The sequence below is a fragment of the Mustela lutreola genome, chromosome X, assembly GCF_030435805.1.
Source record: "Mustela lutreola isolate mMusLut2 chromosome X, mMusLut2.pri, whole genome shotgun sequence".
Classification (NCBI taxonomy): domain Eukaryota; kingdom Metazoa; phylum Chordata; class Mammalia; order Carnivora; family Mustelidae; genus Mustela; species Mustela lutreola.
This window is the reverse complement of record NC_081308.1, coordinates 20,037,136-20,053,658: the sequence shown is the minus strand read 5'-3', so window position 1 is coordinate 20,053,658 and position 16,523 is coordinate 20,037,136. Positions and strand designations below refer to the sequence as shown.

The window sequence follows — 16,523 nt, the reverse complement described above, 5'->3', positions numbered from 1 at the left end:
GAAAGGCAAGCATTGTCTTCTGCTCAAAGGGAAGGAAGGAAGGCAGAGGCAATGAAAAGCTAAACTCAGAGAAAATGAGTTTTAAATTTTCATTTTATTAAGGCCTTACAGATGCTCATTAGAAACCTTAACAGCCATTTTTTTTATTTTCCAGAGAAATTACAGCTGCTTAAATAAAGCCTAAAGTCCTTGGCTTCCTTTTGTATTTGTGCTGTATTGTTCCCACAGAGCTGCTGTTAGTTTAATAATAGAGCAACTGTTAAAACAATCTTTAAAACAAGCAAAACAGGCTGTTACAAAGCTAAGAGGGCAGTCCAGTTGCTAGAGGTGATGTTAGTATGTCTGGACAACTGTATTTGCCTGGATTCCGAAGAGGGGACAAAGTTGATTAAAACAGAAACCCTTCATCCATGCGGAATTTCAACACTCCCCCCCCAATAGATTTTTTTTTAAGAGTGATTTTTCTGCCAAACTGGATGGTTCTGATCACAGCCCTCACTATCTGGAAGCTTATACACCTTGATCGTTGGTGCCTTCTAGGTGGGGAGCGGTTTGTTAACTGTCCACCAGTGGTTATTCTTTGTCCTCAAGAGGCAGGAGCTTGGGAGTCTAGGTTCTGTGGCTTCACACATGTCGGGCAACAAAACAGAAAATGTTGGGTTCAAGTGGCACCAGAACAAGTGGCTGAGAAGAATCCCATCAAAGTGATTATTTGGTATCTTATAGAAAATAAAGCCCTGGTTATTTCAATAAATTAAACTGTCTGTTCTTTTAAATTGAATCCAGTCAGCCATTCAAGCATGTGAAACCATTTCCAAAAGTTATTGCTCGTTCTCTTCTAACGGCCTTTAGCTAAGCCACTTAACTCAAGGAACCATGTAGTGAGCGTGGACGGCTCTCGGCCTTTCTGCGACAAGGCTGGCTGCAGCTCAGAGAGAGAATCAAATGTCAGATGGGCGCGTCAATGAACCTCAGAGGAGGCAGGAACCTGCCATCGGCCGTCGCCTAGTCCAGGTCCTTCAACTTAGACATGAGTAACACTGTGCTCGGAGGGGACCTGGCTGAGGTCCCTCCAGCAGAGCAGAGGGGGCGGTGGCAGCGCTTCCTGCTGCATGGCTGCCGGCCCCTCCAGCCCAGGCTGCCCCCCCAGCGCCGCAGGTTACATGCAGCTCATGCCCCACCGAGGCCGCAGTCAAGTTTGGAAGGGCTGAATATTTCAATATTTCAGGTGTCTCAAAAAATTCTGAGATAGGAACTTGAGTCCCATGTAGTGAAGAAAAAACCTTCTTGTGAGAGAACAGATCATGACTTCATGGAGGGGAAGGCCATTCATCTCATGTTATTTCCGTGCTTTGCTAGCACGTTCCTCAAGTGACACGAGGAGAGGCTTACTTATGCTACTTCATCGTAATCAAACAGCCAACGCACACTGTGTTTTTACTTTTAAATGCCAGGCTTTGTGTCAAGCCCTTCACATGCCTGTTCTGACCTAATAGTTACAGGAACTTGATGGGGTAGGGATGATAATTATCCCCACTTGACCAGGAAGAAACAGGTTTAGAGGTGGCCTGTGTGACTTGCCCAGCATACAGGGCCTTCTGGGCACACCGGAAGAGCATTGCTGCATAGCGGCTACAAGAAGGACAAATTCTCAGTCCAGAGAGGCTATCAGGATGAAAGCTGTCTTCATCACCAAGAAAACAGATACAATTCAACTAGCTTAAAGGAAAATATCATTACAATGAAAATTATAGTGTCATACACGGCTTTTATGGCTTAGCCAGTGGCTGATTTCAACCAGCACTGGTTTTACCAATGTCCCAGTAAAAGAGAGAATGCGGGCAGCCTCTGAGTGACCATTCTATGGACAACTCATACTTTTGTCTAAATCCCAGGAAAATTGGGGGGTGGGAGTTGCCCAATAGCTACCTGTAATAAACAGCAAATATGTATTTTTTGTTCTTATATAAGTGACTTCAACTCTGATGTTTACAAGAAAAAGAATATTAAAATCACTTGTATTTCACTTTACATATCCAAGTAGACTAATTACAAATGACTTTTCTTACGAGATGTGCCTTCCCGTCAATCTAGCCCTTGGAAATAGCAACATCCTGACTCTTCAGGTTAAGAACAAACACAAGTCGAAATAAAATGACCATTAGTGTGAATGACTGGTCTCTCTCATGCCCTCTGGGATAAATCTCTTTTCATTTTTGACCAGGAGAAGAAGTACCGCTTCCAGAACCAAGTAGACAAGATGAAGGAAAAGGTCAAGAATGTAGAGGAAAGATCAAAGGAATTTGTCAACAGAGTGGAAGAAAAGAGTCATGATCTCATTCAGAAGTGGGAAGAGAAGTCAAGGGAATTCATTGGCAACTTCCTAGAGCTGTTTGGGCCTGACGGTGCATGGGTATGTAATTACTTCACTTGGCCCTGTGGTGACGGGCATTTTTGGTTTATCTTCATCTTCATGGATCTACTCAAGGGTGTCCCTTATCTCAGTCCAATATGCACATCTGCTCGAGTAGCTTCAAGTGTGTGTCATTTATTTAGTTTTGGCTTTATCCCTCAATATGGCACCCACTAGCACCCAAAGCCAGTTCTGGTCTCTGTTTCTGTTTCTTGTCCAGACCTTGAAGCCATTTGGTAATTGCTGAAGGTCTGTTACTACAGAGGTTGGTTCTGTAGCTCACTGTAGTCTTTCAGCTGGACATGAGGCAAATCTGGGGGATGAGATTCAAGTGGGTCAGTGGTGTCATGGCATTTGTGTTGTGAGATAAGCTAATGGGCTCTTGGATCCACGAAGGGAGAAGGGGGCAAAAGATGTGTTGTGTTGGTCAGCTTTGTCAGGAAACTTCTTCCATTGCATGTGAGAGAGAGAAGAGGCATGATTTTGCCCTGCATCGATGCCTGTCATGCCCTGAATTTCCTGTTTTCCATGGCATAAATGTGTTGGGATAAAGTATACAAGTCTTAGGGGACTGAGACCATGATCTAAATCTTAGAGAAAGTACAGAGGGTCTCATCTAAATTCTACAAACAATTCTGAGTGGAAGCTATGGAAAGAGAAAATTCTGGAAACCACCTTGTACTCCACTGGTATTTCTATTGTGCATGTACTTAAAGAGTAAAGAACCAGTATTGTCAGCAGCATTGAGGGTCTATGAAAGAGATCTTTTAAAGCTAGCCTGCCTTTTTAAAACCAAACGAAATGATTCCATTTGATTTCCTTGTTTTTAAGTAGCCTAGACTTCCTATTATGACATGAGAAGTCTCTAACAAAATCCACTTTGGCTTAATTATTTTATTGATGGGTTGTCACTGCTGCCTCTGCTCATTTGAGCTGGTTCATTATAGGATTATCTAAAAGTAAAACACTCAATTAGTAATAGAAAAAGAACAATGTTTGAGAAGTTGGAAGAGATGCTTTGCTTCAAGTCTAGTGGCCTCTAAATGATTATAGAGGTGGGTGTTATAGGCTAATCAGGTCCTATTGCCTGAGTCTGAGAGGTGTAGAGGGTTTGCAAGCAGCTGCTCGAGCTTTCAATGACGTCTAGAAAGAGCTAGCGATACTGGAGGAGCCAAGTGCTGGGTTCCTTTTCACTCTCCATGGGCCTGTTCAAGTTCTTGGCTCAAATCAGTTTAATTCATGGGCCATTTAGTCATGTGCTTATATATGCACGGTGCTAGCAAGAACATGCAGACAAGGTGCAGAACCTAGTCTCTGGGATTCCATGACATCTATAACAAAGTATAGAATTTCCCGTTAGTTTAAGGTGTACTTTAATAGTTCACATTTTCACAACCTATGTTCAGGGGATGGACAAACAGCTAGTGGTTTTTTTAAAATGGAACCATGTGGGTATTCACTTCCTTATAGGGATTCAGAAATGTGTCTCTGCAGAGAAATAGGTCTCTGGTATTGTAACTAAAGAGGATGGATGTTTTCTCCACTTGGAGTGAGCATAGGCAGGGAAGGAATAGAATTTCATAGTAACGTTATAGATTTTAGTTGTTTCAGGCTCCCAGTGAAGGTGAAATAGTAGCTGGAATTGTTCTAGAGGAGTCTGGTGACAGCTAGCTGCAGTGATTTTTAAGAAATGAAACCCAGCTTCGAGTCTGGAGGTTTTTCTTTTTAAAACTTGCTATTAGTGTCAAAACTGTTATTAACATTAATTTACCATATCAGCCAGACTTAGACATTGCTTTTTTTCTGTTGACATTAAAAGTACAGGAATAGTTACAAGGATGTTAAACGCCAAGATAAGTAATTTGCTTTTCATGAATATGCTATTATTATAATAATTCTTTATTTGTGGATTTGGGACTAGAACTCATTTCTTAAAATAGAGGATCTGCATTACCTGCAAATACAGTACTGTTACAAATAACCCCAACTTGGAGAAGTACAAAATAGAAGGATTTAAAGTACAGAACTTGGTAGAACAGAACTGGTATGCGGCTCTGTGTGTAGCTTTTTATAGTAGGTATTCCATAAATGTGTCTGGATTGAATAGATGCATGGGTGCTTGATAGAGACCTATTCCCGGAACCTTCTAGCGTCTGCAATGATGAGGTTTAATCCTCTGTAGTTAGATCTATACAGAGATCACTATCATATATACAGGTTGCTAGATAGATATACCCTTAGCCTTTTGTTGTTTTGGTGCTTGATCCAGGAGTTGGTACAACGTGAATTTTAGATCAAATTCAGTTGGCGGAAGGGGTTTGCTGGGCCTTCGTTTCCTTCCGGAAAGGTATGACCTCTAGTTAGCCATGCATGTGCACACCACTACCCACTGTTACTCCCTGCCACCTCCTCCAACCTGACCTTTCTGCTGCCCACCTGGATGCGGCGGTATTTGTGTTTGCTCCGTACAGGAGAGTCTTAGCTTCTCACTGAGGGACCTGATGCTTGATATGAAGAACTGTGAAAATCCACATCCACATCCTGAAAAATCCACATCCTTCCATCCAGCAGAGTGTGAAGTGGTGGTGAGGACCATGTTGTTACAGTTTAGAAGTTGTATAGCAGGTTAAACCTTTTTCAAGGCCTTTTAATATCTACTCTACCCATTTTAACCACACAATAAAAGGAGTATTGTAGCTTTGTTCTAGATAAAGTAACAAAGGCCTAGGAAAACTATGATGCTTTTCTATGGTCTCCCAGGTGTTTGGAGGTACTGGGATGGAGCCTGGGGCCAAGTCTCTTTCCTCCTGACCAGCACTGTATCATCTCCCATAGGACTGTCCCCCGGAGGCAGTCACTTTCCTTCCCCTTCCGCACTGGGTTAGGCTATGGCATCTGGAGAAACACATGTGCCAAAAGTGCTCTAAGGCTCTGTGACAAAGCCCATTGCCACAATGCCACTTCAGGCCAGCTCGGCTAGATTCAGGAGAGGTGGTGTCAGCCTTTCTCTTAAGCAAGCAGAAATCTTGGTGTCCCTGGTGATATTATCTCTTAGTGAGTAACAAATTACCCCCAAATTAAGGACTTAAAAACAACAAATATTATTTCACACAGTTTCTGCAAGTCAGGAAGCAGCTTAGGTGGGTGGTTATCATTCAGGGTCTGCCATGACGTTGCAGTGAAGAGGCCAGCTGGGGCTGGAGGATGCTCTTCCACATCTTGTGACCCAGAACAAGGTACCTCAGTTTCTCCCCATGTGGACCTTTGCACAGGCTGTTCAAGTCTCTTCATGACAGAGAAGCTGGCTTCCCCTTGAATGAGTGAGAAAATATTCAAGAGAAAACCTAGTGTTTTAAGACTAATCTCTGAAGTGATGATCACTTTATGCCATATTGCAGTGGTCACACAGACAATCGGGGTACATTGTGGGAGGATACCACACAAGGATGTGGGACCATCATTGCTATAATAGAGGATGTATTCCCATTTATTCAGTCCGACGGGGGGATTATCAGAGCTCAAAAGGTTGTTTTTCAATCTTCCCACCTACAGCTCTTTAAGTACTTGATCCATTTTTTTTTTCACTTGATTCTTGTAACTAGTTTTGACTCACACTCAGAAGACAGTGGCCAAGGGACCCCTTCCCCACAGAGACTTGGTATTACCTCTGTCTCTCAGAGACATACCCACAAGACTATCCTCAAAGGAAGGGGCTTCAAAGGAGCTGAATTCTGAAGCTTTGTTGTCATGTTGGAGGCAATGCTATTCTTTTCCAAGGGATTCAGGTTCATGGAGCCAGGATCAGCGGATGCTGAATCAGCTTTTGGGGTAGGCCTTCCTAGTAAACTTATTTTTTTTGAAAGTATCAGACACATTCCATTTAAACATTGTGCCTTAGCTACATAGGCTACATTTTAAAAACATTAAGTATCATTTTGAATGATCTGTAACCATAATCCTTAATTGACTTTGAATCATGGATTCATTTCCTGTTTGAAATGAAAATGCATCTATTCTGTTTTACAACATGAACATAGACCTTTTCCTAGAGCACCAAGAGAGAATAACCTTAGGTCAGGTCCAAGTTTTTAGTTCATCCCGGACCACAAACACCCTCAGGCCCAGTGTAGTCAGTCAGGTGGATCCGTATATGAACCAAATAGGCATTTGCATCTAATATGAGATATTTTTTTAAAACCTTGATGATGTGTTAGTTTTTCAGAAAGAACAAATTTACATGATATGAGGTGCACTCCTGATTTTTTTCAAACTGTGATAAAATGTACCTAACAAAATTAGCATTTTAACCATTTTTACCATTCAGTGGCATTAAATATTCATAGCTGTGCAACCAACACCACTATCCATTTCCAGAACTTCTGCATCCTCCCGTATTGCAACTCTGTACTTATCGTATAATCTGTCTTCACCCCACCCAATCCCTGGGAATCCCTCCTCTTAATGTCTCTATGAGCTTGACTAGTCTAGTGGGGTCATACAGTGTTTGTCCTTGTATCTGGCTAATTTCATTTAACATAATGTCTTCAAGGTTGAACCAGTGTTGAGCATGTGTCAGAATTTCCTTCCTCTTGAAAGCTGAATAATTTCCCTTTGTGAAAGAACTTTATTTGTTTATGTTAAATCATTGGCCTGAGAGGCAGGCATCTAAATTGACACACAGCTTAGGAGCCTGCTTGGGTTAGTCTCTAGGGGCAGGGGCTGGTGGATGCCATCTTTGAGTTTCCCTTTACCTCAGTCCAGCTTACTGGCATGTCCCAGAAAGGACCTTGTACCCTCCTTTGGTACCCCCATCTTGTAGCCACCGAGGGGACACCTCGAGAACTCCTGGATCTGGTGGCCAGTGCAACTTGCACTCCAGAGTTCCAGAAGACTAACCGACTGAGCAACCATCTACCACTCCCAGGGCCATAGCAAGAGGTTAGAGACCCCTGCTTCTGTTAAATAAACCTTTTAGCTTATCTTCATAGCTGTGGCCAGAGTGGCAGGCTTCTAATTAAACATCCATCTAAGGGCTGACCATAATCCTCTCCAGAGACCTTGGAGGCCAGGTCCTAGCTTCACACTCTTTCTTCCATCCTCCAGAGCACCAGTAGCTCCTGGAGAGGAGATTGTACATGTGTCTGGGTCCTGGTCTTTGGGGGCTGCCACCCTAGGGATGTTCCTCTGGTGGCTAGCCAACCCCAGGGCACTGCCCAGACAGTAGGCTGAAATAAACCCCCAGTCTTTCTATCAAAGAGGTTCTTCATTTACCCAGGAGCTGGGGCCTAAGCAAGGCGTTTGGTTTGGCACAGTTCTAGGGATCTAATGAGATGCACGCTAAGGACTGGGACCATTGGACATCAACTTTGTATTCACCCTCTGTGTTGCGTCTCCTAGATAGGAACTTGTATACTGGTCAAGTGTCCTAAGTTTTAATAACTGCCATGGACAAGTACCTCTAGATGACCAAACTCTGGTGCTCAACAGGACTTAGCTTGCAGTCCTGCAGGAGGGTATACAGAGGGGTACCTCATACTACAGTGCTTTCCTTTGTATTATTTGCAGATATACTGTTTTCTACTAATTGAAGGATTATGGTAACCATGCACTGAATTCATTTACTGGCACCCATTTTCCAACAGCATTTGCTTATTTTGGGTCTGTGTCACTTGTTGGTAATTCATGCAATTTCAAACATGTTCATTATTCTTATATTTGTTACAGTGACCAGTGGTCTTTGATGTCACTATTGTAATTGTATTAGGACACCATGAATCATGCCCAGATAATATGGTGAACTTAAATGTCTGTTCTGACTGCTCCAGTGACCAATTTTTTCCTCATCTCTCTCCCCTTCTTTGGGCTACTTATTCTCTGAGACAACAACAATACTAAAATGAGGCCAGCTGATAACCTTACAGTGGCCTCTACGTTTTCTAGTGAAAGGAAGAGTCAGAGGTCTCTCACTTTAAATCTAAGGCTAGGAATGCTTAAGTTTAGTAAGGAAGGTGTGTTGAAATCTCGGCCTCTTGTACCAGTTTTCCAATTTGTGAATACAAAAAATTCTTGAAGCAAATTTAAAGTGCTACTCAAGTGAACACAGAAACAATAAGGAAGCGGAACAGCTTTCTTGGGGACATAGAGAAAGTTTAGCCGTCTGAATAGGAGATCAGACCAACCACCACATCCCCTTAAGTCAAAGCTTAATCCAGAGCAAGGCCCTAACTGTCTTCACTTCTGTGAGGGCTGAGAGAGGTGAGGAGCTGCACAAGAGAAAATCTGAGGCCGTCACAGTTTGGTTCATGAGGCTTAAGGAAAGAAACGATCACAAAAGTCTAAGGCGAGGCACCAAGTGCTGAGGTAGAAGCCGCAGCCAGTTCTCTTGAAGCTCTAGCTATGGAAATCTGTGAGGGTGGCTGCGCTCAGCAGATAACTCAGGGGAGGCGAAACAGCCAGCTTGTAGAAGATGTTACCTAGAACTTTCATAGCTAGAGAGGGGGGTTGAAATTCTGGCTCCAACGCTTTAAAATAGAAGCCGAGTCTCTGGTCAGGGGCTGACCTAGCTGGGGACTTTAAGTTAAAACCACTGCTTATTTTCTATTTCAAAAATCCTAGAACCCCCCCCCCTCCAAAAATCCTAGAACCCTTAAGAATTATGCTATATCAACTCTGACTGTGCTCTATAAAGGGAACAAAGTATGGATGACAGCCCATCTGTTTACTACATAGTTTACTGAATGTTATAAGCTCACACACAGAAAAGATCACTTAAAATACCACTGCACATTGACACTGTACCTGATCACCCAAGGGCTCTGGTGGAGATACGTAATGAGATTATTGTTCCTTTCATGCCTTCTCACACAACATCCCTTCTTCAGCCCATGGATCAAGAAATCATTTTCACTTTTGGGCCTTATATTTAAGGCTAGTGATTCTCCTGCTGGAGCCAGAAAAAGTCAAATGAAAATCTTCTGGAAAGGATTTACCATCTCAGTTGCCATTAGGGACATTTATGATTCATTAGAAGAAGTAAAAATATCAACGGTCACAGGAGCTTGGACAAAGTAGGTTCTAACCATCACAGATGATCTTGAAGGGTGGAAGGGAAGGAAGAGACTGCAGATGTGGTAGGAAGGGGAGGAGGAGAATTAGAAATAGAGCCTAGACATGGGAATGAACTGCTACAACCTCCTGACAGAACTTTAAGAAGCAGCTCCTCATCTTTATGGATGAGCAAAGCAGTTTCTTGAGACGGAACCTACTCCTGGTGAAAATGCTGTGAAGACTGTTGCATTGAGAATTGAGAATATTACATAAACTTAGTCGAGACAACAGTAGCAGGGTTTGAGAGGATTGGCTCCAATTTGTGAAGAAATTCTACTGTGGATAAAATGCTGTCAGACAGCACTGCGTGCTATAGAAAAATGGTTGCTGAAAGGACAGTCAAGAGATGGGACATCACTGTTGTCTTCAGAAATCACCACAGCCACCCCAGCCCTCCACCACCGCCCTGATCCATCAGCAGCCATCCACACTGAGGCAAGACCCTCCACCAAGAAGATGATTCCCTGAAAGCTGAGAAGATGGATAGCCTGTTTTTACAACAAAGTATTTTTAAATTAAGATTTCTATATTGTTTTTTAGACAGCATGTAATTTTAAATTTAATAAACTACAGTATAGTGTAAACATAACTTTTTTATATGCATGAGGAAACCAAAAAATTATTTTGGCTTGCTTCATTGTTCATTTTAGTGTGGTGATCTGAAATATGCCTATATTTGCATATTTTAAATGCTGTCGCCTGAGGGTCTGGCTTCTAATCAGCTGAATCTAGGCGCTCACTGAGATCCTCCCTTTGGGGACACTGATAGGCCTTGCTACACTCTCCAGTACTGGGATCCACTAAAAATAGCATACACTGCTTGGACAATCACAAAGGTTTGAGAGACAACCCAAGAGCTGTGAGAGGGTTGAATGGTAAGTTTCATCTCTGCCATGAGGTTATTCCTTCTTCACGGGAGGAGGTGGCTGTTGTATCTAATAGACAGAAAGCAACACAGAGTATCAAGGAAAATCGGCGAATATGCTCAAAACTGGAAAAGAAAACTTTAGAGAAAGTCCTTAATGAGACAGATATAACTGATTTACTTAATAAAGATACTCACTGGGGCACCTGGGTGGCTCAGTGGGTTAAGCCGCTGCCTTCTGCTCAGGTCATGATCCCAGGGTCCTGGGATCGAGTCCCACATCGGGATCTCTGCTCAGCAGGGAGCCTGCTTCCTTCTCTCTCTGCCTGCCTCTCCATCTACTTGTGATTTCTCTCTGTCAAATAAATAAATAAATAAAATCTTTAAAAAAAAAAAAAAAAAAAAAAAAAAGATACTCACTGAACTTGGGAGAAGAATGGATGAACACAGTAAGAACTTGAACAAAGAGAAAATATAATCTAGAATCAAATGTCCTGGACAAACTGGACAGCTACATGCCAAAGAATGAAACAGGAAGACCTTTTAATACACCATACATAAAAATGAACGCAAAATGGATGAAAGGTTTCAGTGTGAGACTTAAAACCATACAAATCCTTGAAGAGAACATAAGCTGTCATTTCTTTGACATCAGCCATAACATCATGAGACAATATCAAAATTAAAAGCTTTTGCATGGAAAAGGAGACCATCAACAAAACAAAAGGGCAACTTACTGAATTAGATATTTGGAAAAGATATGTAAAAAATGTATACAACTTACTACCAAAACAACCCAATCTAATAAAAACAAATGAGCAGAGGACCTGAACAGACATTTTCCCAAAGAAAAATACACATGGCCAACAGACATGTGAAAAAATATTCAACCTCACTCATCATCAAGAAACTGCAAATCAGAGCTACAATGACCTATCATCACCTCACAGCCAGAATGGCAGTTATCAAAACCACAAAAAATAACAAATGTTGACTAGGATGTGGAGAAAAGGAAACACTCATACATTGTTGCTGGGAATGTAAATGGTAGAGCCACTACGGAAAGCAGTGTTCCTTAAAAAATTAAAATTAAAAACAGCAATACTACTATACAACCCAATAACTGCACATCTGAGTATTTAACCAAAGAAAACAAATACATTCATGTAATATGTTATGCACTCCTATGTTTATCGCAGCATTATTTATAGTCAAGAAATATCCAACCTAACTGCCCACTGATACACGAATGAATAACTATGTGGTGTGTGTAAAATACACACACACAATGAAATATTACTCAGCCATAAAGAATGGAATCTTGCCTTTTGCATCAACATGGATGGACCTAGAGGGTATTACGTTAAGTGAAATAAGTCAGACAAATAAAAAAAGACAAATACCAGATGATTTCCCTTTTATATGGAATCTAAAAATCAAAATTAAAAAAAAAAACTTGTAGGGCGCCTGGGTGGCTCAGTGGGTTAAGCCGCTGCCTTCGGCTCAGGTCATGATCTCAGTATCCTGGGATCGAGTCCCGCATCGGGATCTCTGCTCAGCAGGGAGCCTGCTTCCCTCTCTCTCTCTCTGCCTGCCTATCTGTCTACTGTGAACTCTCTCTGTCAAATAAATAAATAAAATCTTTAAAAAAAAAAAAAACTTGTAAATACAGAGAAGAAACTGGTGGTTCCTGGGAGTGGAGTGGATGAATTATGTGAAGGAGATAAAGAGGTACAAACTTCCAGTTATGAATTAGGTGACAAGGATTAAAAGTACAGTATAGAGAATATAGTCAATAATATTGGAATAACTTTGCATGGTGACAGATGGTTACTACACTTATGATGGTGAGCATTTCCTAATGCATGTAACTGGTGAATCACTGGGTTGTCATGTCAACTGAAGATATTAAGTATAAATATTGTATGTCAACTATATTTAAGAAACTGAAGACAAATAAATGGAGATACTTCTTGCTCATGGATCAGAAGAATATTGCTAAAATATCCATACTTCCCAAAGCAATCTGTAGATTCAGTACAATCCTTATCAAAATTCAATGGCATTTTTTTTTTTACAGAAAGAGAACCAATAATCCTAAATCTTGTTTTGAACACAAAAGAACCCAAATGGCCAAAACGATCTTGAGAAAGAAGAACAAGGCTGAAGGCATCATTCTCCCTGACTTCAACTGTATTATGAAGCTACAGTAACCAAAAGAGTATAGCATTGTTATTTAAAACAGAAAAAATCAATGGAACAGAGTAAAGAGTCCAGAAATAAACCCACACATACATGGTTAATTCAATTACTACAAAGGAGCCGAGAATATACAATGGGGAAAGTACAATCTGTTTAATAAATGGTGCTGGGAAAACTGGGTAGCCACATGCAGAAGGAATGAAACTGGACCACTACCTTACTTGAATATAAGACTTGAAACCATAAAACTCCTAGGAGAAAACAAAACTCCAAGGAGCTCCTATAAGTTCCTTGACATCTGTCTTACAGGTTGGGTTTTTTAGTATGACACCTAAAGAAAGGCATCAAATGCAAAAATAAGTGGAACCACATCAAACTACAAAGCTTCCACACATAGGAAACCATTAACAAAATGAAGAGATATGCTACTGAATGGGAGCAAATATTTGCAAATCCTATGTGATAAGACGTTAATAAATCAAAATAAGAAGATGTCATACAAAAAAAAAAAGATGTCATACAACTCACTGATACAAAAAATACGAATCTGATTTAAAAATGGGCACAGGATCTGAATAAACATATTTCCAAAGATGACATATAGATGGCTAGCAGGACCTGAAAATCTGTTCAACATCACTAATTACTAGGGAAATGCTAATTAAGACCATAAGCAGCTAGCACCTCACACCTGTTAGAATGGCTATCATCAAAGCAACAAATTAGCAAGTGTTGATCAGGATATGGAGAAAAGGGAACACTTGTACATTGCTGGTGGGAATGTAAATTGGTACCGCTACTATGGAGGCTCCTCCGAAAGTTAAAAATAGAACTACCATATGGCCCAGCAATTCTACTTCTGGATATTTATCTGAAGGATATGAAAACAATAGTTTGAAAATATCTATATACCACCATATTTATTGCAGCATTATTTACAAGATCCAAACCATGGAGGCAAGCTAACTATCCATCAATGTATAAATGTACATATACACCGTGGAATATTATTCAGAAAAGAAGGAAATCTTGCCATTTGCAACAAATTTTTTGACCATGAGGGCATTATGCTAATTAGTTGCAGAAAAACAAATACTGTGTGATCTCATTTATTTGTGGAATCTAAAACAAGCAAAAAAAAAAAAAATCTGTGCTCATCAGTACAGAGAACAGATTGGTGGTTGTCAGAGGCAGGGGTTGGGTACAGGCAAAATAGGTGAAGAGGGTCAAAAGGTACAAACTTGGGTAACCATCTTGGTCCCCTCTCTGTTTGGGAGCTTTGTATTATCACTCAACAAACCTTTCTTTGCTGCCCACCCAAAAAAAAAAAAAAAAAAGTACAAACTTAACAATTACACAATACAGCATGGGGATGTAATGTGCAGCATGGTGACTATGGTTAACAATCCTCTACTGAGTACTGGAAAGTTGCTAAGGGAGTAGCTCTTAAAAGTTCTCATCACACGAAAAAAAATGTAACTCTATAGTGATGGATGCTAACTAGACAAATTGTGGTGATCATCTCACAATATGTACAAATAGTGAAGAATCCTGTTGTACACCTGAAACTAATGTTATATGTCTGTTATACCTCAATAAAAAAGTAACTATGAGCATAGACACTCCCTCCCCCTTATTTACTGCTATCTCCTCAGGGCTTAGATTTATGCCTGAACCATAAATAGTGTGCTGTCAGTAAATGTTGAAGGAATGAGTGGTTAACTTTCAGATTCTTCATGCCAAGAAAACCCTCCATAATATTTTACGATACACAAAATGTTTTTTTTAAACATCCATTTTGGAAATACTCTACTCCATCCAAGTTGAAAAAATTCTACATCAGATTGTGTGTATACATAAACATATACATATATACATGTATACACACATATGTGTGTATATATAATGGGATATTATTTATATATACCACATTTTATTGATTCATGCATTAATGAACATTTGGATTGTTCCCATCTTTTGGCTGTTATGAGTAATGCTGCTATGAACATCACTATACAAATATGCTTAATTTCCTGCTTTCATTTCTTTTGGTTATATACCCAGAAGTAGAATTTCTAAATAATATGGTAATTCTTTTTTATTTTTATTAATATATAACGTATTATTTGCCCCACGGGTACACGTCTGTGAATCATCAGTCTTACACATTTCATAGCACATACCCTCACCATAGCACATACCCTCCCCCATGTCCATAACCCAGCCACCCCATCCCTCCTCCCCACCCCCCAGCAACCCTCAGTTTGTTTCCTGAGATTGAGTCTCTTATGGTTTGTCTCTGTCCCATCTTGTTTCATTCCCCCTCCCCAACCCCCATGATCCCCACCCTGCCTCTCAAATTTTTCATATCTGAGAGATCACATGATAATTGTCTTTCTCTGACTGACTTATTTCACTTAGCATATTTTAAATGTTTTTAGATACTTGCATACTGTTTTCCACACTGACTACACCATTTTACATTCCAGTGCAGTGCACAAGGCTCAAGACTTCTCCACATTCTCCCCAGCACTTATTATACCATGCATATGTATGTGTAAAGAGAATATTTATATATTATATATATAATATATATAATCATTCTAGTAGCATGCTGATGTTTAAGATTGTTTTGATTTTATAAAACATAAAATTCAGTTTGTGGATCTGAATTTCCTACTTGCAGCTTTTTAACAGTTGGTTCCAAAAATTTGTCTTCCAACAGATGCACAAGTAAATGGGCCAACAGAAAAGCTTCTTACTATTAAAGCAGCTAATTACAGAGAGATGGTTAGGAACAGGGCTCACCTCCTAGCTGGGTGTCTTAGCCAAGTTCCTCTGCCTCAGCTAGCTTGTAGGGTTGTTAGATGGATGAAACTGTCACACTCTAAAGCCCTTTAACAGCACCTAGTCATACGTTGGGCATTGTTTGTTAAGGGTTAGTTTTTGTTGTTTATTGATTTGGCTGAACCACATGCTCTCTTTGAATTCCACAGTGCTTACCAGAAGTCCAAACCAGATATAACTAGGGTATTTTTCATTTCTTTTTGTGGCTGTTAAGCTGGAATCTCTCTGAAATCCTGAAGCCTTGGAAGGCATTTGTCAGGAGATTTACTGTCTCAGTAGATGTGAAGAACTTCTTAAAAAGGAGATGTTTGTAGGAAGAGAAATAGAAAATTAGTTTTACTGGGACAAGAGTAAAGGGGATTATTTTCTTGGGAGAAAACTTTATAAATGGAAGTATCTTAATACAGTTACAAGTATAATTTACATACCTTTTCTATATGAAAATGCCACGCCATGGTCTCATTTTCGTGTTCCGAAAGTGCTTTTCTTACCAGGAAGCTCATTACAAACTGTCTGCTGACCTGATCCAATTTAACTCCTTTGCAGAAGAAGCATGCTTCATAATGCAGCAGAAACAGATCACAGAGCTTCCAAACGGAGACCGAGAGTTGTTTTGCAGGGATATCACACTATATGAAGTGTGACACCATTGTTTATCATTAAGGATTCAAGTTATTGCATTATCTTGGGCATAATATTCTCAGTTATGAGCTCGAGTCAAACTATGGGAGACAAGCTATAGATTACTTGCAAAGTGAGCTTCTAATGGAAATGCTGACAACCCATTAACAGCAAGAGAGCTAGTGGCTGCCACTATAAATATACTTAAAGATTATAGTAATAAAAATACTTATTTTCAAATGACTTCTAGAAGTTCAAGGATTCTTTTAATGTTGCTATTAATAATAGGCTACCCTATCCTTTTGGCATTTGATTTTGTCTCATAAATGGGCTTCCTCTAAGGTAATGATGTTGTACTACTGCACTTTTTTTTTCTGTTTGATTTTGAGGGGGTTGGATGTCTTTCGGCAGAATTATCAATGCCTTTAATGGAAGGTGAATAATTGGTAGGTTCTTAGAATTATGGAG

The 16,523-nt window shown here is 40.3% G+C and overlaps 1 protein-coding gene across 3 annotated transcripts in view; it reads left to right on the top strand.

Moving 5' to 3' along the window:
• PCYT1B (phosphate cytidylyltransferase 1B, choline) overlaps positions 1-16,523 on the top strand; it is a 124,322-nt gene that overhangs the window by 91,835 nt on the left and 15,964 nt on the right. For all 3 annotated transcript variants that reach the window (XM_059157290.1, XM_059157289.1, XM_059157291.1), the window contains exon 7: positions 2,225-2,413. In XM_059157290.1, coding sequence (XP_059013273.1) covers positions 2,225-2,413 — 189 coding nt within the window. The remainder of the gene's footprint in view (positions 1-2,224; positions 2,414-16,523) is intronic.